The sequence below is a fragment of the Protobothrops mucrosquamatus genome, unplaced genomic scaffold, assembly GCF_001527695.2.
Source record: "Protobothrops mucrosquamatus isolate PMUCROS unplaced genomic scaffold, P.Mucros_1.0 scaffold_311, whole genome shotgun sequence".
NCBI lineage: Eukaryota > Metazoa > Chordata > Lepidosauria > Squamata > Viperidae > Protobothrops > Protobothrops mucrosquamatus.
The window spans coordinates 952,244-976,315 of record NW_015386387.1 but is presented as its reverse complement, the minus strand read 5'-3'; the positions used below and the strand labels follow the sequence as shown (position 1 = coordinate 976,315).

The window sequence follows — 24,072 nt, the reverse complement described above, 5'->3', positions numbered from 1 at the left end:
GCATCTCAAACTGTCTGTGTTGTCTGCATCTCAAGCTGTAGCATCATGAAGAGTCTGTGTTGTCTCCACCTCAAATTGAAGGTCTCTATCTCCAGTTTACAATGCAGCTCTTGCAGCAGTTCCAAGAAGATTCCACAAACAACTGCACCTTGTTTCAGGTGACCCTGAGGGCACAAATAAACCCCCAGGTGGCCTTAACAGTTCTCAGAGAATGCTAACGACCAGATGACTGCAAAGAAATATAATCCTTTCATCCCTCCACCATGCAGTTTTAACTATTATTACCTATCCTTCCATCCCCTCACCATCAGAATTGATGAAGTTTCTTGGATGAGAAGCGAAACATTTTCTTCTTCCTCAAAGAAAAAATAGTCCAGTTGCCTTTTGAAGGAAAAAGCACCTTTGAGACAACTATGATCTGGATGACATCAACACTGCCATAATAGTAGTGTTAGTTCACCCGCTTTCTTTTTGCGGAAAAGAAATCTGTCCCATCAGCCTAATCTTTTCAGCTGGACTAATGTTATATTAGATTATATTTAGATTAAAAGAGCTTACACTCCTAAATAGATATATAATAATGGTTAAATAAATATATGTGGAACCTTAATATTTATTTCTACATCTTCTTCAAGGAGAGCAAGAATGTGATACAAATGCAAGTAGTGTGAGCTAGAGGTGCTCTGGGAATTGCAAAATGGAGGCAGGAATCATTGACCTTCCTGTCCCTTTCATAACTGAACTGACTCCTCATTGTGCCAGAATGAGGTAAGCTTGCCAATACATATGCTAGGCAAATGGTAAAAATAATATTGTTAGACAAACTGGGGGAGCCTGGGAGCTGATACAAAGCCATAAAAGAACTACAAAAGGCTTTCTTTTATTCAAAACATAAAATGGGCATGTGTCACATATCTAAAAAGGAAACTACCAGTTTTAGTGAATCCAGTGGCCATTTTAAAAAAGACTGGAAATTAATAATGTTTCTGAGGTGGAAGTCAGCCTCTGAAAGAAAATTAATGTCTGGATAAAATGTTCTCTGTTTTGAAAGGGTTGAAGTAATCAGAAATGCTGCCTTAAAAATCAAGACACAAAGGATTGAAGAGTCATATGAGCTGAGATACACAAATCAAAAGATACAATGTGAAGTCAAGAAATTGCACAGCTTTTAATACAATGTCCTAAACCTAGATGAGTAAAGATGGTAAATCCTGAACAGAGCACTATGAAGACTCACCTTGTCTTCTCTGGGAAGAAAAGACAGGGTTAGTCTTCATAATCAGGAGCAACAGTTTGGACATTTGAGGTGTTTCATAACAGCAAAGCTTGATTGTCTCTGAACAAAAAGAGGGAGTACCTTTACAAACCACAGCCATTTTGACTTGAGGAGCTTTAGAAAACACTATATCTTATGTCTAATGAAGTTACGGATCAGTTATCGATATCATGGCTCAGTGAATTATGGGAAAAAATAGAAGAACTTTCTGGGTCATTTATGGAAGAACTCTGTTAAGGTGTTGCCCACATGCACCTTCTATAGTACTTCGGATATTAATTATTGTATTTGAAGGCAAGTTAGTGTAAGATAACAGAGAATGCTCATTCGGCATACAAGATTATACTCGGCACTCTAGAGATGAACTAGAGACTTTTGATGACAAAATAATACGAAAATTGGACCACACACAGTTCTCTATAACAACTATAACAGTTTCTGTCAGAATTTGACAAGAAAATGTTCAGTAGTCACCATCTTGAATCCAAACCTACAGGTAAGTGGAAGGTGCTGACTCACTCAGATGCCAGAGAAAAGTACACATCTTGATTGCTCTCCTCTGGACTTGCTCCACTTTGTCAATGTTCTTTGTCAATGTAAAACATGGTGCTGCAAATATTTTAGGTGTGGTCTCTCTACCATAGAATAAAGAGGAATAATGGCTTATCTTGATTTCTGTTGGAACCTACGATTTCATTTAGGTTTTTTTTTTTGCAACTGCACCATACTATTGGCTCAGATTTAGTTTGTGATCTCCCACATTGCTGAGTCTTTTATATGCACTGCTGCCCATTACAGTCCCTCCCTCCCCCAGTTTGGATGACACTGTCTTTAGTAAGTAATTAATTAATTGGCCACACATCTTATCACAGGCATCTTACAACACACACACACACACACACACACATGCTCTATACACTATACACATACACTATATATAGTAAAAGGTAAAAGAGTCCCTGTGGATTTTATTCTGCTAGCTGTTGCAGACTATAGGGAGCGGTGCTCATCTCCATTTCAAGGTCATGGAGCCAGTGCTGTCCAAAGACATTTCTGTGGTCATGTCACCAGTGTGATGCCATAGAGTGCTGTTACCTCCCCCTCCCCACATAGATACAGAAACACATATACATACACACACACACACACACACACACACACACACAGATGTATAAGTGTTATGTATCTATGTATATGTGTGGGGGGAAGATAACAGCACTCTATGACATATGCTGGCGACATGACGGAGAAATGTCTTTGGACAGCGTTGGCTAAATGACCTTGAAATGGATATGAGCACCTCTCCCTATAGTTTGCAACAACTAGCAGAGTAAAATGTATGTGTATAGTGTATGTGTATAGTGTATAGAATGTAGGTGTTTGTGTATGTGTGTGTGTATGTATATTGTAAACTGCCCAGAGTTACCCTGGGTGGAAGCAGAGGGAGAGGTGGAATCTGTTGTTAATCGATCTATCACTTCCATTGCAATGTTCCCCCATTGAGGCCCTCAAGCTAACTGGCAGCGACAGGTCTTTAATTCTTACGAAAGGTCAGGAGGTTTGGGGCCGACCTCACACTGGGGGGGGGGAGATGTTCCACAGAGCAGGAGCAACGGCAGAGAATACCCTTCTCTGGACCTTGCTAGCCACAATAATTGGGCGATGGGGCACAGAGCATGCCTCCTCTGCCGGCAAAGGTGGGATAGGCCAATCCCAGTGGGATGAGACGGTCCCTCAAGTAGCCTGGACCCATGCCAGAAAGGGCTTTAAAAGTGATTATCAACATCTTGAATTGCACCCGGAAGCAGATTGGCAACCAATGCAACTTATGGAACAGTGGTGTTACATGGGCCATTCTTTGGGCCCAAGGAACTATCTGTGCTGGTGCAGTATGCTGTGGCTTCCATGTTGAGCACATTAGAATAGTCCAACTGTGAGATAACTAGGACTTGAATGACTGAGCTATATAGATGACAGCTGCACTAGTTGATGTGCTCAAAAGCTTACCCATATGTAAACTAAATACAATACATTTTCCTATATTCTAGATCAGTGGTGGTGAACCTTTTAGAGATCGAGTGCCCAAACTGCAACCCAAAACCCACTTATGTATAACTGGGTAGGTGTGGCTGTGGTGGTCATGGCAAACTGGGTGGGTATGACCAAGGTGGGTGTGGTCACCTTGATGTTGCTCATGGGGAGGGACGCCTGTGGAGGCCAGGCAGGGTTGGGGAAGATCCAGGGGATCTCTGGCAGGTGGGGCGGTGGGCAAGGTGAAGCAAGGCGAGGCAGGGTGGGGGTGCCACTGTCGCAGGGCAAGGCAAGGCAGGGGCCAGGATGGCCGCTGCCTGACACCATTGGCCCCCATACACAGAGGCCAACGAGCGCATGGGGGCCGACAGTGTCCGTCAGCATACACAGCCTGCTAGCCCCTCGACCGGCACACTCTGGGGTTCCGCAGCCCACCACCAACAATTCAGAGAAGCCGCCTCTGAGCTGGATGGCTGGCCGACAGCTGAGGAGGCGATGCAGTGGGTCGTGCCCGGGAAAAGGAGAGCATGCGAGACCAGGAGGGATGGGATGGGGGGGGACCAGCCATGCTGGGATGCATCTGGCCACGTGGGACCTTGGTGAGTTAGCGGGCGGCTGGTTGAAGAGGGACGGATGCCATCTCTGGGGCATGGTGCGCATGCCCACAGAGAAGGCTCTGAGTGCCACCTCTGGCACGCGTACCATAGGTTCACCACCACTGTTCTAGATAGTACCAATTTAGACATACTGAAACCTTTGGTAAAACTCTTTATGAATGAAAACAGGCAGGATGTTTCTAGAGGACTTTTCTTAAAGTCCTCTTGTGGACAGTAATATAATGAACAGCAGGAATAAATTGATAGCTCTTGCTTTATTGAAAGGAAAATTTTGAAGGATGACTTATTCTCAATTTAAAAGATTTCAGTTGTCCTTGATGCTCTCTGAGCTTGGTTATTTTCTTGCAGACATTTCTTTACCAAACTAGGTAACATCATCAGTTTGTAGGGAGTGGAATTTGCTCTCATTTTATAATCTAATGGCAGGCAAGTGTTGCAGACCTTCTCTGCAGGCTATGCACAAGAAAAGTTAATGTGGAAACTGGTAGGGAAGGTAAATCTCCCCCCCCCCCATCTACACTCACATGCACCATACACTTATTCTCCCTTTTGCATGCTCGCACTCACTGGTGCCTTCCTTCCCTGGGTCTCCCTGCACTCACAGACACATGCACCCTGCACCATTTTTCCTGGTCTCCCTTTGCTCACACACATGCACTCCGCATTCTCTTTTTCCAGCCTGCCTAAGCTCGCACTGCATTCCAGCACCATAAACTTGCACACAGCCTGCACTGGGCCTCCCCCAACCCCTGGTAACACCTCACACTCCTTATCTGAGATTTCCTCTACTTCCTGCATAACAACTGATGTGTCTTGTGATTATCATGACAACTGGGACGGCCTGGATTTCTATTGCTAAACAATGTGACATTACCCTTTACAATTGCTTGACTTAGTGATGGCAATGCCAGTCCCATTTGCTCTTATAATTTGAGGACTTCTTGTTTGTTCACATAAATTACTAGGAGGTAAACTTGACTAAAGATGACTTAATTTTTATGAGAAACCTAAATATTCAGAAGTGGCATGCACTTGAATATTACATGCTGTTATATCCTCTCTATGGATATGGCTTACTGATTACTATGAGAAACAGATTTCTAGAAAAGATGTGACATTAACATATATGCATGTAAATCTCAGTTGGGAGGAGGTCCCTTTAGAATAATGAAAGTTAGATAAATTTTGCAGTGAATTCAGAATTATATTGGCAAGTAATGCAGCTTATGGAACTTTGTATCATAGAGGGCTATTGACCTGTTCCATCTATAACTATATTGTCTAATAATTTTTCAAAAATATACTACAGTAGTCAAGCCCTGAGATTAAGGAGCAGGAGCAAGAGTTATATATGTGTTATAAAAGACTGGAGTAAAATAAATACATTAAATTACTAAATATTAAAATCAGAGACATTTTTTAGTATTCCTAACTATAATTGCACTATACAAAACAAATTTCACAATTCCTGAATTTCTGCCCTTTGTATATTCTTACAAACTCTAAGTTTGGAAATATTGTAAAAGTTGTTTGCTATGTGACATGAAAACAAAATTAATCCAGTTACTATCACATGTAAAAATGAAAGCCAAAATATTATCAATACCAGACCAACCTTTAGTTCTCCTGTAGCTACTTTAAATACAAGCTCTATGACACAGCCAGCAGCAAGACGAGCAGCACTGAATGAATGTACTTCATTCCAAATTGTATCATTGTCCACCTGAATAAAGATGGATTCAGAAATATTGTAAAGATACTGTTGTAAATTCTGAAACAATTTAGACTACACAGAGCACTGCATGCTGACTACTGGAACTGTTAAATCATAACTTAAGTGTTTTAATTATAAATGCAAATAATGATAAATACCAAAAGTGAATTACTCCCCAACTCAAAATTGGTAGCACTGCCATCACAAATATAAATACTGATTTACTTTTCTTTAAAAAGCTCTTTAGCTACAGATAAACTGCTTATACACCTAGAAGTTCTTTAAGTGGTTATCCTCATGCATCCATTTTGGGACATGTTCAGATATAAGATTTTTGACAAGAAACATATCTTGTCTGTATCATATCATACATCTTCTAAAACACAGCTCCCAATATTCCACTTTCATTTCTGAAGACCACTCCAAATAATTATAGAACTAAACCATTTCCTAAAAGAAGAACCATAGGTTGTATGAATCCACAAAAGATCATCTATAAAAATCCACTGTTACTTTAACTAACCAGATTTCATCCTGGTTTCTGTAATATTCCACACCTAAGAATAATTAACTAGCTACCTATTACTGATAAAATGTTAACAAAAGTCAGCAGATAGCATAGCTTTGCTGAAGAAAGTGTCTTTAAAAAAAACCCTAAAGATATCAAAATTAAAATGCTAAATGAAGACAAATGGCTCTGACCAGGTGGCAGTCCTGCATATATTGATAGGACAAGATCCTTTGGAAAGGGGATTGTGACTATTTGGCTAACTGGCTATGGAATATGTTTATTAATACAAATTATTTAGAAAATTCCTAGGCGGAAATGACTATTTTGCTTTTCCAGGACCTGATAATAAAAACAAAGTTTGATCTGCATAAAGAACAATAGTCTTATGCAGATATAACAGCATCATTAGACATTAAAGATACAAAGGAGAGAAAATAAGAAAGAAAATGGAGAATTGGCTTCTAAATTATTTTAGCTCTCCCATCATGTATATCATCTATTTTTCTTAGAACTAAGGTAGAGCTTATATCTCACAATTAGAGCAAATAAAGCAATCATTTTTTGTACTTTAAAAGATTAATGGACATCCTCAAACATAGCTTGATCAAACTTTATCATGTGGATAAGAGATGACAAACAGTCATCTGTATAAAAAAGATTGCTCAGTACAAAATAAAGACATAGACAAGATATGAAAAGCATTTAGAACCAGAATTTCTGAGTGAGTTCTGCATATACATTTCGTACCAATTGGTGTTTTTTCTTGCCAATACTGATTTAACCGACATTTTTCGTAGATCTTCAGTGGGCCATTTTTTAAACCAGGGTTGTCAAACTCAATTTCACTGAGAGCCGCATCAACATTACGGTTGCCCTGGGGGGGCGGGTGAGTGTGGCCAGAGTGGGTACAGCCTAATGGGTGGGCGTGGATGGAGTGGGTGTGGCCTACTGGATGGGTGTGGCCAGTTCTACATCATTCGCGTCAAGGGTGCCTATGGGGGGCCTGGGCAGGAGTGGGACAGATCTGAGGGTCTCTGGCAGAAGGGGGTGGGACCGGGGCAAGTGCCAAGGCATGGTCCACTGGGGCAAGTGCCAAGATGGCCACCACAAAATTGTACATTAGCTCCCGGCTGGCCTGGGCCAGGGCCAAGGCAGCGGGGGCCGTTCCCTCACTGTTTCCTGGATGGCTTCGGGGGCCAAATGAAACCACTTCGTGGGCCGCATCCGGCCCCCAGGCCTTGTGTTTGACATGTCTGTTTTAAACTATAGATTTGCCAAGTGCAATGGAAGATAATTATATCCCAATCTTTCAATTAATTTGTTTCTATGTAATTTCACATATTGAGGAATGCTACTGTTCGTTTTATCTTATTTTGCAAAATGTAGAGATATTTGCCGAAACAATGCTGGGATAGTTTTCAAAATAATATTCGTAACACTAACCAGATTATTTAAAATTGTTCCCAAGAAAAATAAGGCAATTTAAAAATTATTATGGTAGAAGTTAAGTGAGAATATTTTAATTAATTTTGAAACTTTGTAGTTAATGATGACACAAAATTGTGAAGTTTAGACAGCACCCAAAATGACAAAATTAAACTGAAATCAAATCTAGGTAAACGAAGCTTGGAGAACAAAACATACTTTTACTGGAAAAAATGTAAAGGAGAAAAATATATGGAACACATACAAGTCCAAGAAGTTATGACTTGGAAGCACAACACTGAAGAAAGACTTGGGTCTAGTTACTGACACTAAGCTGAACATAAGCCAGCAATGTGAGATAACTAAAAGGGCTGCATTAGAGGAAGCATTGTACTAAAAACATACACAACAATCCTTATTTCCCTCTTCTCTGTGCTGATGAAACATGTATGTTTGACCAAACTCATAATGAAGTATAAAAACTTTCCAGATATCTCTGAAAGAAGCATGTTTACAATCAGTCTCCAGCTTGTCAACTAGAGATGCGGCAAGTACAAATGTTGTACTATATTTAATGATACACTGTGTTTTACAGAGATAGATGGAAGATATTCCTCTCTGTGTGAGATGCATTCCCCTGTGAGAGGGGAAAAGTGAGACAAACTATGATTAATGTGTTCATCAAGCTATCAGTATGCAGTGAAGGCACATGACCTTCACAAGACCAGCAGGGAAATATGTATAGCATGTACTTGAACTACAATTCATCTAATAAAAAAGTCCCATATCCATCCCATTAGAATATTAGGAGCACTGGATGTTTTGTATGTATACAAAGAGTTCGCTCTTAGGATACTTGCAATATGAAATATGAATAAGGTAATTCTCTGGTTGAGCTCCAGGTCATAAATCATTAAAATCAAATGATTACATCAGATTACTAGACAGTCCTGGGATCCCAGGGGGCAAGTAATCTAGCTGTGCAGCAGATCCTGGATGGAATTGCCAGATTCTGTAGTATCAACAAATCTGTTTTTCCTTGCTTTTTTTTGGTCCCAAATAATTGTAATATTTCTAAGGTCATCTGAACCCCAAACTGCATTAGAAAGACTTTGAAAGTTTGGATTAAACTTGAACTGCCACTCAAGTTCAGCCTTTGCATCATGTTTCTGGAAATAAGGGAAACATGCTTTCCATCCCATGAGGCCACAGAAAGAAGAAGGGGTACACGTGTATGTTCATTAAAAATTATTCCTAACAAAGAGGCATCCATAAATAATGGGATTGCCAGCTATGTGCTTCACAATCGGCTGGAACTAGGAAAACCTATAAGTATTAAGCCAGAAGCCATTGCATATAAAGAGAGACAGAGTTACCATTGCACTTGACATTGTATGTGCCAAGAAGTAGTTATACTGGGCAAAAATGGAACTGATTTGTAAAACCAGATGTTGAATGGGATCAGATCTGACTTGTGACAGGAAAGTTGCATCCTAGATGGTGTCTGAGTGCCATTAAGAATCACAAAAGATAAGTGGGAATGATCTATTTCCCCATTTATTTATTTTTTAAAAGAAAGGGGAGTGACATTTACCCATGAGAGTTAGATTATTTCACAGACTAACTGCAGAATGGCGGGTTTTATAGTCGTAAGAGATAATAAACAGCATTCACACACATGAAATAATTTACATCCATACTGGAAGAAGCAGATTGGGTGATTCTTAAATGGGGTAGACAAATTCTCCAATCTGTCACTTAGAAAGCTGAAAATATGTCATGTAAGAGTGAGGCTTCATCTTCAGATGCTATTGATGTGGTGGTCAAAGCAGAGCTGTGCTAAGGGGCAAGAGCTGACCTTTAACAGAATAACAGAGTTGGAAGGAACATTGGAGATCTTCTAATCCAGCCCCCTGCACAAGCAGGAGACCTTATACCATTTCAAACAAATGGCTGTCCAATCTCCTCTTAAAAACCTTCATTGATGGAGCACCCACAACTACTGAAAGCAAGTAATTCCACTGATTGTTTCACTATCAGGACATTTCTCCTTAGTTCTAGGTTGGTTCTCGCCTTGATTAGTTTCCATCCATTGCTTCCTGTCTTGCCTTCTAGTGCTTTGGTAAATAGGTTGAACCCCTTTTCTTTGTGGCAGTCCTTTAAATATTGGAACACTCTTGACATGTTACCCCTGGCCATTCTTTTCACTAGACTAGACATATCCAATTCCTGCAACCGTTCTTCATGTTTTAGCCTCCAGCCCCCTAATCATCTTTGTTGCTCTTCTCTGTACTCTTTCCAGGGTCTCAACATCTTTTTTATATTGTGGCAACCAACATTGGATGCAATACTCCAAGTGTGGTCTCACCAAGGCATTATAAAGCTGTACTAACACTTCATGTGATATCAATTCTATCCCTCTGTTAATGCAGCCTAGGGCATTGACTTTTTTGGTGACTGCAACACAGTGATAGCTTATATATAAGTGATTGTGCACCAGGACTCCAAGATCCCCTTCCTCCTGTTGCTTCATTATCTTTTCCAGGATCTTCCCAGGTATGGATATCAGGCTGATTGGTCTGTAGTTTCCTGGATCAACTCCCCCCGCTTTTTTTGAAGATGGAACCAGTTCTATGGTAGTTCCCCGGTATACCAGGATCTTTGAAAGATATGGTTTCAATTGTTCTGAGATCACGTCTGCCAGCTGCTTCAGAACTCTGGGATGTAATCCATCAGGTCCTGATGATTTGAACTTGTCTATGGTGGACAGCTATTCTCTTACCATTTTTGTGCCTATTTTAATTTGCATTCCTAGTCTGCCTTTTATGGTTCTGTTTTTGGTAGATGGGCTATTTTATCTTTTTGTGTGAAGTCAGATGCAAAAAATGAGTTAAACAGCTCTGCTTTCTCCCTAATGCTCATCACTTCCTTCCCATTTCGTCCCATTAGTGGACAATTTGTTTACTTGACTTTTTTTCTTGTTTTTTTATATGTTGAAATAAACTTTTTTTATTGCTTTTGATATTTGTTGCAAGTCTTAGTTCATTCTGAGTCTTGGCTTTCCTGACTTCATCTTTGCAGATTTGGCCCATAGGCTGGTTTAATGCCTAATTATGCATCCCTCTTTCCATTTTTTATATTTATCCTTTTTGTCTTTCAGTTTATTGGAGAGTTCTTTATGCAACCCTTCTGGTTTCTTTCTGGATTTCTTATTTTTCATTTTTCAGTGGTATTGTGGTAGACTGGGCTTTTATTATCACAAGCTTCTTCATATTACAGAGTTTAAAGATGTGTAATATGAAAAGAGGCAGTGTTTTCATCTCCAAAGTGGGGACCTGAGTGATAGTAAACTTGCATATATTCATAATAAAAACCATGAAGAGCATCACAAGATCATTCTCATTCTTTATGCAATTCAGTAACTGTTGGTTACCCTGATGGCTACCATGAGGCCAAGAAGCAAAACAACATATTCTATAGACTTCTATTCTATAGACTATCATGCTTCAGAGGTATTTAACCAATCCTTCCACTTTCTTGGTGCAATGGCAAAACAGGACAGCAAATATATTCTTTGGCAAGAAAGGAATGCCCCCTGTTTGTTGTGTTTCACTTTATGGCATTTATTTTAAGTAAGAAATCTATTTTCAAGCCTGAACAATTTACGTAATCTGTAAATATGTTGTTGTTGTTGTTGTTGTTGTTTTTAATATTTGAGATAAATTATATAGGTAGTGTGAATCTTAAATGTAAGAATCAATAGAGAAGCCAAAGTACCAGATGTATATATTTAAAAACAAAGTGCATAGAGTCTCTTCGTACTTCTGTGTCAATAAAGCTTCTTTATTGAAAAAAAAACAAATTTTCAAAATAGCATGTTGGTATGAAACAATCATAATATTTGGAAAAAAGATATATGCTTCCTCTGATATGAACAAGGCTTTGTACAATTGGGAACCCCAATAGAGATGCAAATATTTCAGTTATCAATAATATTTATTGAAGATATGTAAAATTACTGCATTGAGTGTTTTCCCCAAAGTTTATAGAATTTGGGGTTCTACACATATGAGTTCTATAATAAAAATGAGAATTGTATATTTAGTCAGTTTAATCAACATGGATTTAATCAATTTAATCAAGTTCTGCTGCATTACTTGATCAAATAAGAAAAAATGCTTACCCCAATGCCACCACATGGAAGCCTGACAAACAGTGATGTCAGAGAGCCTGGAGAAATTAGAGTAGAGTAAAACATTGTTAAAATTACAAAACATATGTGATTTGGGAGTAATTTAAAAATCTGTCATCAAAATTAATAGTATAGACCAGTTATGGCAAACCTTTTAGAGATCAAGTACCCGAACTGCAACCCAAAACCCACTTATGCATCGTTGGGTGCCAGGTGGGCGTGGCCAATTGGGTGGGTGTGACCCATTAGGTGGGCGTGGCTGCAGTGGTAATGGCAGACTGGGTGGGACTAAAAAGTTCAATCAATTCCAACTTTGCAAAATCTTTTTTTTTCCTGCAAGAAGTTGAAATTGACTGATCGATTGAACCTTTTTTTTTTTTTTGCACATGGCGGCGGAGGCCTAAAGCAAAAAGGTTTTATAAAACCCAGCTGAAGGCCTAGGACTGGGGCGACGGCACGTGTGCCCACAGAGAGGGCTCTGAGTGCTGCCTCTGGCACCCGTGCCATAGGTTCACCACCACTGGTATAGACCTATTCATTCCTACAATAATATTAGGTGCTGAATGTGACACTGATTCCCTCAGCCTCTAAACGTAGCTGCATCCTTTTTGGAGCAAGACTATAAGATTGGGTCTTTAATGCCAAGCACCAAAAGTGGAGACAGAAACAGGTTTTAAACTCTTAAGAAAAGATTCTTTGAGGGTTTTTAAAACATTTGATATTGATATTTTAAAATCATCTTGCCCATTTACCTACAACCTTCTCCTCATGAATAAACCAGCTAAAAATTCAGTTGGCCAAAACGTTTTAAACAGGCTGACATTGATGTAGTTGACAATATCATATTCCTAAAGAAAGAATATAGCGTATTGCCTAAAGAAGCATCCTTCCTGAAGGATTGGTACGAAAGCAAACAATCCCTTTTAAATATTCTTTCAGTGGCAAGTAACAAGGGCTCAGATGCTGGACATTCAGTGAGATGCAAAGAATGTTAGGAGAACCTTATCTAGAAGATGTTGTTACCCCTCAATAAGTACAGTGAAGTGTATGGCAGTAAACATGATGAGTAAAGATTTGCTCTCAAAAATGGCAATTTAAACAACTTTCTGTTATTCCCTAAACTTCAGTAACGTTGGGATCATTTCAGTATATGGGTATGATGGCAGCATATCATGCTAAAAAAAACTGATAAGGAAGCTTCTTGCTGCCTTGAGTAATCGATTTCATATCCTCCCCTAAGAAAGAAACACGTAGACACGTGAAAAAAAAAACTTTGTCAATGTCAATAATATGATAAAGTAGCTCATACTACCCCAAATTAAAAAAGGACTGTGTTAGTGACTGGTGATTCACTACTTAGAGGAACAGAACCAATAATTTGTAGATCAGACAATTTCTTAAGGAAAATGTGTTGACTTCTAGGTGCAAAAATTAAAGATGTGACTGAGAAGTTCACTAATAGAAAAGAAGTGATAGAGGGGATTGAAGTTGCGGGGACTTTGGGGGAAAGTGACTATGTTATATTAGAAGTCAATATAATACAGACACAAGTAACAGAACATAATCAAACTGTGTCTTAGACTTTAAAAGAGCTGATTTTGACAAACGCAGAGAAAGCTTGGGAAAGGTCCCATAGGTGAAAATCTTAAAGGGGAACTCAACTCAAGAAGCTCGGGAAACTCTGAAAAATATGATTATAAAAGCCCAATTCAGTTCAATATTACTGAAAAAGAAAAACAAGAAACCCAAGAAAAAAGCACCATGGTTGCACAACAAACTCTCAGACAAACTAAAAGTAGACCACAACCTATTTCTTTGAAAGCTAGAAAAATGTGGGATAGACAATACTATCAACAGATGGATTTTTAACTAGCTGACAAACCATATTCAATGTATAGTCCTTAATGGAACTAAATCCACATGGAGGGAGGTGGTCAGTAGGGTAACCCCAGGGTTCCGTTTTAGGTCCAGAACTTCAATATCTTCATAAATGATTTAAATAAGGGAACAGAAGGGAACTCATCAAATTTGCAGACAACACCAAGCTGGCAGGAATAGCCAATACACCAAAAGATAGGCTCAAGATACAGAAAGATCTTGACACTTGAACATTGGGTTCTATCTAACAAAATGAAATTCAATGGTGGGAAAAGAAAAGTTTTACACTTAGGCAAGAAAACCATTTGAACAGGTATAGACAGGGTGAAACTTGGCTCAATCCCAGTAACTGTGAGAGGGATCTTGGAGTCCTAGTGGACAATCACTTAAATATGAGCAACATATGTGGCAGCAGCCAAAAAAGGATGATGCTGTCATGAGAACGTTGGCTTTCTAGACAATGGAGTACGCTATCTAGACAAAGGGCTTCTAGCAAAAGAAGGACTGGACCTCACAAAGACTGGAAAGAATGTGTTTGGGAAACAATGGGCTCAACTTATCCAAAGAGGTTAAAACTAAAACTGGAGACCAACTAAAGACAGGTGACCAACTTGTAACACTAAACCATAAATCAAATAATGAGAAAGTGAATGAAAAGGGGCACACAAGTACAAATCAGGAGATATAGGAAGCAAAACCAGGGATAACCACAAAAGGCTCAAATGCCTATATAACAATACTCACAGTATGGGGACCAAACAGGGAGAGTTTGAAATTGTAGTACATGAGGGCAAGTATGATATCGTAACTATTACTGAAACTTGATGGGATGGAATCCACAATTGGAACATTCAAGCAGAAGAATATAAATTGTTCCAAAGAAACAGACCCAACAAAAAATTGGGCTGGGTTGCATTATATGTAACTATAACTCCATAGAAATTTACAATACTAGGGATGAAAGTCTGCTTGAAAGCACTTGGATAAATATTAGAGAAAAAAAGACTTTGCTGCAGGTGTGCATCACAGATGTGTATTACAGGCCACCCAAACAATCATAGGAAATAGATGAACTCTTTGCTAATCAGTTAGCTGAGGAAACACACTATACTGTAGTAATGGGGGACCTTAAATATCCTGACATCAACTGGGTAACAAACTCTGCAGGGAGTGGGAGATCAAACAGGCTCCTGACATGTCTAGCTGACAACTTTGTCATAAAAAAGGTAGAGGAGAGAACAAGAGGGATAGCTATACAGGACTTAATTCTTATTAATTAAGTAAGAATTACAAAAGAGTAGAAATTATAGGAAGTTTGGGCAATAGCAAACATAATATACTTGAATTTATCCTAAAGCAACTACAGGTAATTGAACCACGTCAGACTATTGTTTTAGACTTTAAGAGAGCTGACTTCCACAAGCTAAGAAAGAGATTAGGAAGGATTCCATGGATGGATATTCTAACAGTTCAAGATGCTTGGGAAACTCTGAAAAATGAGATAATGAAGACCCAAGCTAAACTAATACCACAGAGAAAGAAAAACAAAATATACAGATGAGACTAGCATGGTTCCACAAAGAGCTCTCTGACAAATTGTGGGACAAAAAGGTCAAAAAAAATTGAAAGAGGAACACATAACTAAAGCAGAATAACAATAGCCTGAATCTGTAAGAATGGAGTCAGGAAAGCTTGAGCTAAGACTAGCAACTAATGCCAAAAATTATAAAAAAGTTTCTTTCAATATATAAGGAGCAAGAAGTGAAGAAAATGATAGATCCACTAATGGAAGCAGATGGCAAGATGACAAACAGCAGAGGAAAAAGCAGAATTGCTCAATTCCTTTTTTGCATTTATTTTTATGCAAAAGAAACAGCCCAATCTATCAAAATCAGCATTGAGGGAGACAGAACATGAGCATAAAACAAGATAGGCAACAATGTGGTAAGAGAACACCCATCTACTTTGGACAAAGTCAAATATTAGATACTTAGGTAGGAAAAACCAAATGCATTGATATAGAATAGGTGTTATCTGGTTCAACATAGTAATTATGAGAGAAATCTAGGTTTCCTAGTGGACCACCACTTAAGTATGAGCCTGCAATATGCTGCAGTTGTTAAAAAAGCCAATGTAATCCTGCGTCGCATCAACAGAGGAACAGCATCAAGATCACAACTGATTATACTGCTTTATACCACACGGATGAGATCTCACTTACTGTATGCAGTTCTGATCACCATAATACAAAGAAAGATGCTGACATGTTGGAATTGTGCAGGGAAGTACAACAAAGATGATAAAGGGTCCAGAGGCTAAATTGTTTGATGAATGGTTGAAGGAGCTTGTCGAGCCCTGCGCGGCTGTCCGGACGGGCGGACAGACCGCCATTCACCCCATCCACCTTACCCTGGCCCTGGACGTCCTGGGGAGGCCTCGAACCGACCAGGCTTCCAGGCCGACGCTGGGAAGCGAGCCGCAGTGTCGTCGGCCCCTCAGGGATCTGCCGCCATCGCCGCCGTAGCCGCCATTTGCCTGCGCCTCCCTCTGACGTCATTTGCTGGCGCCTCGCAGGGCCGACATACAAGGAGGACAGGGAGGACGTCGGACGACTGTGCGAGGCAGGCCCAGCGAGGAAAAGGCTGGGGGAGCAGCCGGATGAGGCCTCGACTGCTCCAAACGGCCCCTGGAGGCAGAACAGACGGCTATGGAGCATTCCGGACATGGGGCAGGGCGGCAAAGGCGGGAGGTGCATTGGGCGCGGATGCTGGCTTGAGGGGTGGGGTTGGAATGGGTGCGGTTAATAAGGGTGTGGGGTTGGAATGGTAATGCGGGTGGGGCCGTTGTGGAGCCTATGTAAGGCACTGGGAGCCAGCGTCTCCCAGTGCTGACTTTATTTTGAATAGAGTGCATTAAACTGCTATTCGTCTAGCGTACCTGCCTACTGGCTATTTTGTGAAGCACTGAGGCCGGACGTTTCTGACAGAAAGTCAGCACTCTCACATTTACACTAGCCTGCGCTTGTTGGTAGCCTTGGCGAACATGGCTGAAGGTAACCAGGGGGTTGTACCAGCAGAAGAGGCTACAGAGCCGGTGGTGGAGACTGGGTTGCCAGCAGAGACGGCTGAAGCGAGGGAGTCTCAGCCAGTGGTGAGGCCCAAGGAGAAGGCTCAGCCCATTGACATAGGGGGTGAGGCCCACCGGCAGGGCTCTGCAGCGGCCTCTGGTGAGTGGTGGCTGAGTTCAGCCCTGCAGCGGCCAGAAGACGGCGACCAGCGTGCAGCAGGCAGTGAGGAATCTTTATATGGTTGGCGGGAAAGGAGGGTGACCAGTGATGACGACGAGGAGTGGAGCTATTCCACAGCCCCGGGACAATATACGTTGGATGTCTTACGGGAACGGTTTGGGGAGACGGGCTACCTGCCGCCTCCTTCAGCACCCAGTGGCACTTCGGACCGGCAGGGGTCGGCAGGGCAAGGTTCCACCTCGCCAGTCCAAGGTTCCAGGTACCTCCGAGGGGTGGTCCTGACCACGGTGGGTTTCCGTTGGGTCAGGTATCAACCGCCCAAGCCCGGCACCACGGGGAGGGCCGAACCGGGGGACCCATGACCGCTGGGCCGGTAGGCCAGCCCGCACGTCTCTCCGGGTCCTCGGCGGCTTGGGGCCCGGCTCCGGCCAGTCACCGTTCTGCTACCATTGACAAAGGCCAGAGGGATGCACAGGCCACGGGCCCGTGGCCGACAGGGTTTATGTGGGGCCCACCACCCATTGCAGCAACTTTCGATGGCGACCCGGACAGGCTGGCCATGTTCCTGGGCCAGGTATTGAGCCATCTGGACCGGTATACAACATTGTACTCATCCCAGTGGGCGATGGTGGTGGCGATTACAACGAGCCTTCAGGGTGAGGCAGCGGCTGCCGATCTGTACAGCGACCACGCCCGGGAGCTGGGGGACGTCGGACTGTTCCTGGAAGCACTTAGAACAAGGTTTGACGACCACTTCCGGGTACAGCGCGCTGAGATAGAGGTTTTGGCGTTAAGGCAGAAAGGCCGACCCGTACGGGACTACGTGAGAGAGTTTCAAAAGGTGGCCGGCCGGCTGCGTTCGTGGCCAGAGCGGCTCCCGGTCTATCACTTCCGTCATGGCTTGGATAAGGAGCTACGCCAGCCCTGTGTCGTGAGAGGGGTCCCTTGCCGGCTGCTAGACTGGTATAAGGTGGCGTCGGAGCTAGACGCCGGCCTGCAGGAGTTCCGGAGGTCTGTGGATGAGCAGCCCTATCCCCGGCGGGTAGGGGACCGGCCAAAGGAGCCCAGCCAGCCGCCGCCCCCTCTACGCCCCCTGCTAAACCCGTTTTCAGGTGTTTTAGGTGCAATCGGCCAGGGCACCGTGTGGCGGAGTGCCCTGTACCATCGGCGCAAAGCACCACGATGGTCCAGAGGAAGGTGGGTTCCACACCAAAGAAACCGGCGGAGCAGTCGAGAGCAGCCCATCATGCAGAAGGTGGAACCCCCCAACGGAACCCAAGTGAGACGACCCTGACGGTTCCCGATGACCTTCTGGTGGACTATGATGACACGGATGCCGCAGAAGATCCTATGGTAAGCCAGCCAATAACCCCCTTTATTATCCCGATCTCCCTGTCGAGCCCCACCACGGGCCATACCGAGGGGTATCAGGCGTTGATTGATTCAGGCTGCACTCGATGTTTGATCAGCGCCAAGGTAGTGAAGGAGGTTGGAATCAGAGTCCATCGCCTGGCTCACCCCATTCATTTCAAGCAGGTGGATGGATCCCTTTTGGGTGAGGTCCCTGCCACCCTGGTAACAGAGCTAGTACGGTTGGACATGGGGGAACACTGGGAGATCCTCTGCTTCATTGTGGTCCCTTCTATGACGGAGGCAGTGATCCTGGGGTTGGCTTGGCTGGACAAGTGGGGCCCGACGATATGGTGGGGTGGGGGATGCCGTCACATGCGTCTGGGCACTGGCCCCTGGCCACCGAAGACGGACCTTGGTGCGCAGGAAGAGGAGGATGTAGTAAAAACGACCCTGAGGCCAGAAGAACGGACGCACGCATTCCCAGCTGAGTATGAGGAACTAGCAGAGGTATTCAGTGAGCAGGGTTGTGACAGCCCTCCACCTCACCGTTCGACTGACTGTGCCATAGAGATTCTGCCAGAAGCCAAATTACCAAAGCCTCGCATGTATCCCATGACACCGAGGGAATTGAACGAACTGAGACAATACATAGATAAGAACCTGGCTAGGGGCTTTATATAGCCAGCCCGGTCCCGGATAGCAGCACCGGTGCTCTTCCAGGAAAAAAAAGACGGAGGACTACCACTTTGCGTGGACTTCAGAGGCATCAATGTAGTGTGTGTAGAACATTTGTACCCCCTCCCTTTAATGAAGGACCTCTTGGCCCATTTAGCCCAGGGGAAGGTCTTCACAAAGTTGGACCTGCGTGAAGCCTATTACCGGGTTAGGATCAAGCCCGGTGATGAGTGGAAAACCACGTTCAACTGCCCTCTAGGCAGCTACCAGTTTAGAGTGATGCCCTTCGGGCTACAAGGGGCCCCCGCGGTATTCATGCAACTAATTAATGGTGTTTTGCATGAACACCTATACCGCAGGGTGCTCGTATACCTAGATGATATACTAATATATAGTAGGTCCATGGATGAACACGTCCAACTGGTTCGGGACGTGTTACAAAAACTGCTAGACGCTCAATTATACGTGAAATTATCAAAATGTGAATTCCACCGGTCCCGTCTAGATTACCTGGGGTATCGGATATCAGCGGAGGGGGTGGAGATGGACCCAAACAAAGTTAAAAGTGTATTGGAGTGGCAAGCCCCAAGAACTCGCCGACAGCTGCAAAGCTTTCTGGGGTTTGCCAACTTTTATAGACAATTCATCCCCTCCTTTGCCACGGTCGCCCTACCCCTTACGAACCTGCTAAGGACCCGAATGTCGACAACCAAACCCCGTCCAGGACAACCGCTGGCCTGGACAGCCGAATGTCAGACAGCTTTCGAGTCATTAAAGGCCTTATTCGCGAGAGAACCTATTCTCCTACATCCGGATCCGGGACGTATGTTCATGGTCCAGGCAAATGCCAGTGACGTAGCGGTGGGAGCTGTACTACTCCAACATAATTCGCAAGGATTACTACAGCCCTGCGCATACACGTCACGGAAGTTAACAGAAACCGAGAGGGCCTGGGCCATTTGGGAGAAAGAAGCGTATGCGGTGAAGTGGGCCCTATCCACCTGGAGGCATCTATTAGAGGGAGCGAAACACCACTTCGAGGTCTGGACAGACCATAAAAACTTGCAAGTGTTACAAACCCCTAGGAGGCTGTCTCCGAAACACGTTCGTTGGGCGCAATATTTCCGCCGCTTCCGATTTCACCTGAAGTATGTACCGGGCGGTAGAAACTTTCTAGCAGATGCATTGTCCCGGCTGCCGCAGTTTGATAGCAAACGAGAGGTGGTGCAGGTGATTATGCCCCCTGGTGAACGGAACGAGGCCAAAGCAGTTACCCGGCCGTTAGGAACGACTCTTGAAGATGACCTCCGATCAGCCCTCCGAGATGACCCGTGGTTGCAAGAAAACAGTGGCCTGTTAACCTACAGGGACGGGCTGGCCTGGTACGGCAGCAGATTATACGTCCCACTGCGGCTGCGAAGCCGGGTGCTCCACCGCTGCCATGACTTGAAACAAGCGGGCCACTTCGGGTTCCTGAAAACCTTACACCTGGCTCGGCGTCAGTTTTGGTGGCCGCGGATGAGGATGGACGTACAGGCCTACGTGCGAGGGTGTCAGGTCTGTGCCATGTCCAAACCTGATCCTGGAAAACCCAGGGGCTTGTTGCAAGTGGTAGCTGAACCACACCAACCATGGCAAGACATAGCCATGGATTTTATCGTGGGGCTACCCAGCAGTCGGGGGTATACAATAATCTGGACGGTGGTGGATCTTTTTTCTAAGCAGGCTCATTTCGTTCCCTGTAAGGGACTGCCATCTGCCCGGAGACTAGCTCGCATGTTCCTGTCCCACGTGTACCGACTCCACGGGGCCCCACGTCGTATCATCTCGGATCGTGGGGTCCAGTTCACAGCCCGTTTCTGGCGAGACTTCGTACGTCTCTTGGGGTCCTCGCAAGGGCTCAGTTCGGCGTACCACCCGAGCACTAATGGAGCAGCGGAGCAGGCGAACGCAGCAGTGGAACGCTACCTTCGGAGCTATGTCTCACTCCAACAAACGGATTGGGTGGAGTGGGTGGTGTTCGCGGAGGTAGCATATAATAACGCTGTACATAGCAGTACAGGGTTCACCCCCTTCCGGGTGGTATCAGGTAAGGAATTCGTACCCATGCCCGAGGTCAAAGGCCAGGAATCAGCGCCTTGCCAGCCTGGGGAGTGGACAACACAGATTTGTGGGGTATGGGGTGTGGTGCATAAGGCCCTGGAAAAAGCGAGGCAGGAGGCCAAAAACCAAGCAGATAAAAAGAGGAGACTCCAAACACCATTTAAAGTGGGAGATTTAGTATACCTTTCCACAAAGTACGTACGGCTCAAGGCTGCTAGTAAGAAGTTAGGCCCGAAATACATAGGACCATTTAAGATAGCCCAAATAATCAACCCCGTAACCGTGCGTCTTAAACTACCACGGTGTCTAGGCAGATTACACCCGGTGTTCCATAGTAGTCTGTTGAAGCCGGTGTCCCATGGCCAGCCAATGGAAAGGCCAGGACCTATAGCCCCCGACCATTACAAGGTGCAGGATCTCCTCGATTCAAAGGAACGAAAGGGCGAGGTGTATTACCTCGTCCTATGGAAAGGCTACCCGGTATCAGAAGCATCCTGGGTACGGGGTAGCGACGTGCACGCCCCCCGTCTCATGAAGAAGTACCATCGTAGATACCCGAACAAGCCAGGGCCCCGGACAGGGATTGCCGACGTACGGGAGCACAGCCATTAATTGTGTATGTTTGCTTTCCAGGGGGACCCCTGGTAGGGGGAGCGGCATGTCGAGCCCTGCGCGGCTGTCCGGATGGGCGGACAGACCGCCCTTCACCCCATCTGCCTTACCCTGGCCCTGGACGTCCTGGGGAGGCCTCGAACCGACCAGGCTTCCAGGCCGACGCTGGGAAGCGAGCCGCAGCGTCGTCGGCCCCTCAGGGATCTGCCGCCGTCGCCGCCATTTGCCTGCGCCTCCCTCTGACGTCATTTGCCGGCACCTCGCAGGGCCGACATATGAGGAGGACAGGGAGGACGTCGGACGACTGTGCGAGGCAGGCCCAGCGAGGAAAAGGCTGGGGGAGCAGCCGGATGAGGCCTCGACTGCTCCAAACGGCCCCTGGAGGCAGAACAGACGGCTATGGAGCATTCCGGACATGGGGCAGGGCGGCAAAGGCGGGAGGTGCATTGGGCGCGGATGCTGGCTTGAGGGGTGGGGTTGGAATGGGCGCAGTTAATAAGGGGGTGGGGTTGGAATGGTAATGCGGGTGGGGCTGTTGTGGAGCCTATGTAAGGCACTGGGAGCCAGCGTCTCCCAGTGCTGACTTTATTTTGAATAGAGTGCATTAAACTGCTATTCGTCTAGCGTACCTGCCTACTGGCTATTTTGTGAAGCACTGAGGCCGGACGATTCTGACAGTTCTGAAGTATGTCTAGCCTATCAAAGAAAAGGAGAAGGGGGGGGCATGACAACTGTATTGGAGTACTGAGGGGCTATCACAGAGAAGAAGGGATTGACTTATTATCCAAAGCATGATATAGCAGGATAAGAAGTAATAGAATAGAAGAGAACTGGAAGGACCTTGGATGTCTTCTAGTCCAGTCGCCTGCTCACCTATACCATTTCAGACTAGTGACTGTCTAGCCTCTTCTTTAAAATCTCCAGTGATGGAGCACCCACGATTTCTGAAGACAAGCTATTCCACTGGTTAATTGTCCTCATTGTTAGGAACTTTCTCCTTAATTCCAGGTTGCTTCTCTCTTTGTTCAGTTTCCAACCATTGTTTCTTGTCCTGCCCTCTGGTACTTTGAAGAATAGTTTAATGCCCTCTTTTTTGTGGCAGCCCCTCAAATACTGGAATACTGCTATCATGTCACCCCTATTTCTTCTTTTCTTTAGACTAGCCAAACCAAGTTCTCAGCCGTTCTTCATGTTTTAGTCTCCAGGCCTTTGATCATTTTAGTTGCTCTTCTCTGAACTTTTTCCAAGGTCTCAACATCTTTTTTGTAGTATGGCGACCAAAATTGACTGCAGTATTCCAGGTGTGGTCTTACTAGGTTTTATAAAACAGTACTAATACCTCGCGTGATCTTGATTCTATGCCTCTGTTTATACAACCTAGGATTGTATTAGCTTTTTTGGGTGCTGCTGCACACTGCTGGCTCATACTCAAGTGATCATCCATTAGGACTCCAAGGTCCCTCTCACAGGTACTGTTTTCGAGCCAGGTCTCGCCTAATCTGTACTTATAACTTTGATTTTTCCTGCCTAAATGTAAAACTTTGCTTTTCTCCACATTAAAATTCATTTTGTTGGATAGGGCCCATTGTTGAAGTTTGTCAAGATCTTTTTGGATCCTGAGCTTGTCTTCTGGGTGAAAGCTTGTTAAAGAGAGATCCAACCTAGAAATAATGAGAAATTTTCTGATAGTATTGTTGTTGTTGTTGTTGTTTTTTGCAAAGTCGTGTCCGACCCATCGCGACCCCATGGACAACGTTCCTCCAGGCCTTCCTGTCCTCTACCATCTTCTGAAGTCCCTTTAAGCTCACGCCTACTGCTTCAGTGACTCCATCCAGCCACCTCATTCTCTGTCGGCCCCTTCTTCTATTGCTCTCAATCTTTCCCAGCATTAGGCTCTTCTCCAGTGAGTCCTTCCTTCTCATTAGGTGGCCAAAGTACTTGAGTTTTCTGATAGTAAGAACAATTAATCAGTGAAACCATTTGTCTTGTAGAGTTGTGGGTGCTCCATTGCTAGAGGTTTTCAAAAATAGACTGGACAACCATTTGACTGGGATGATATAAGGTGCCTGCTTTGAGCAATTGGTTGGACTAGAAGTCTTTTCCAGCCCTATGATTCTATGATCTAACAAGCAACCTTTCTGAGCTGCCTTTTTTTTTTGCAGCACAGTGCTTCCTCAAAGGATGGTACTACAAGTTAACAAGTTAATCAAGGAGAGAAGCAACCTAGAACTAAGGAGAAACTTCCTGACAGTTAGAACAATTAACCAATGGAACCACCTGCCTCCAGAAGCGGTGAATGCTCCAACACTGGAAGTTTTTAAGAAGAGACTGGACAGCCATCTGTCCGAAATAGTGTAGGGTTTCATGCTTGAGCAGGGGGTTGGACTCGATGACCTCCAAGGTCACTTCCAACTTTATTATTATTATTATTATTATTA

At 44.1% G+C, this 24,072-nt stretch overlaps 1 protein-coding gene across 1 annotated transcript in view; it reads right to left on the bottom strand.

The window, feature by feature from the left end:
- Positions 1-24,072, bottom strand: part of HDAC4 (histone deacetylase 4) — a 111,876-nt gene that overhangs the window by 68,770 nt on the left and 19,034 nt on the right. Inside the window, exons 5-6 of the mRNA XM_015832185.1 lie at positions 11,758-11,804; positions 5,540-5,647 (exon numbers count right to left, since the gene is read on the bottom strand). Of these exons, the coding sequence (XP_015687671.1) occupies positions 5,540-5,647; positions 11,758-11,804 (155 nt within the window). The remainder of the gene's footprint in view (positions 1-5,539; positions 5,648-11,757; positions 11,805-24,072) is intronic.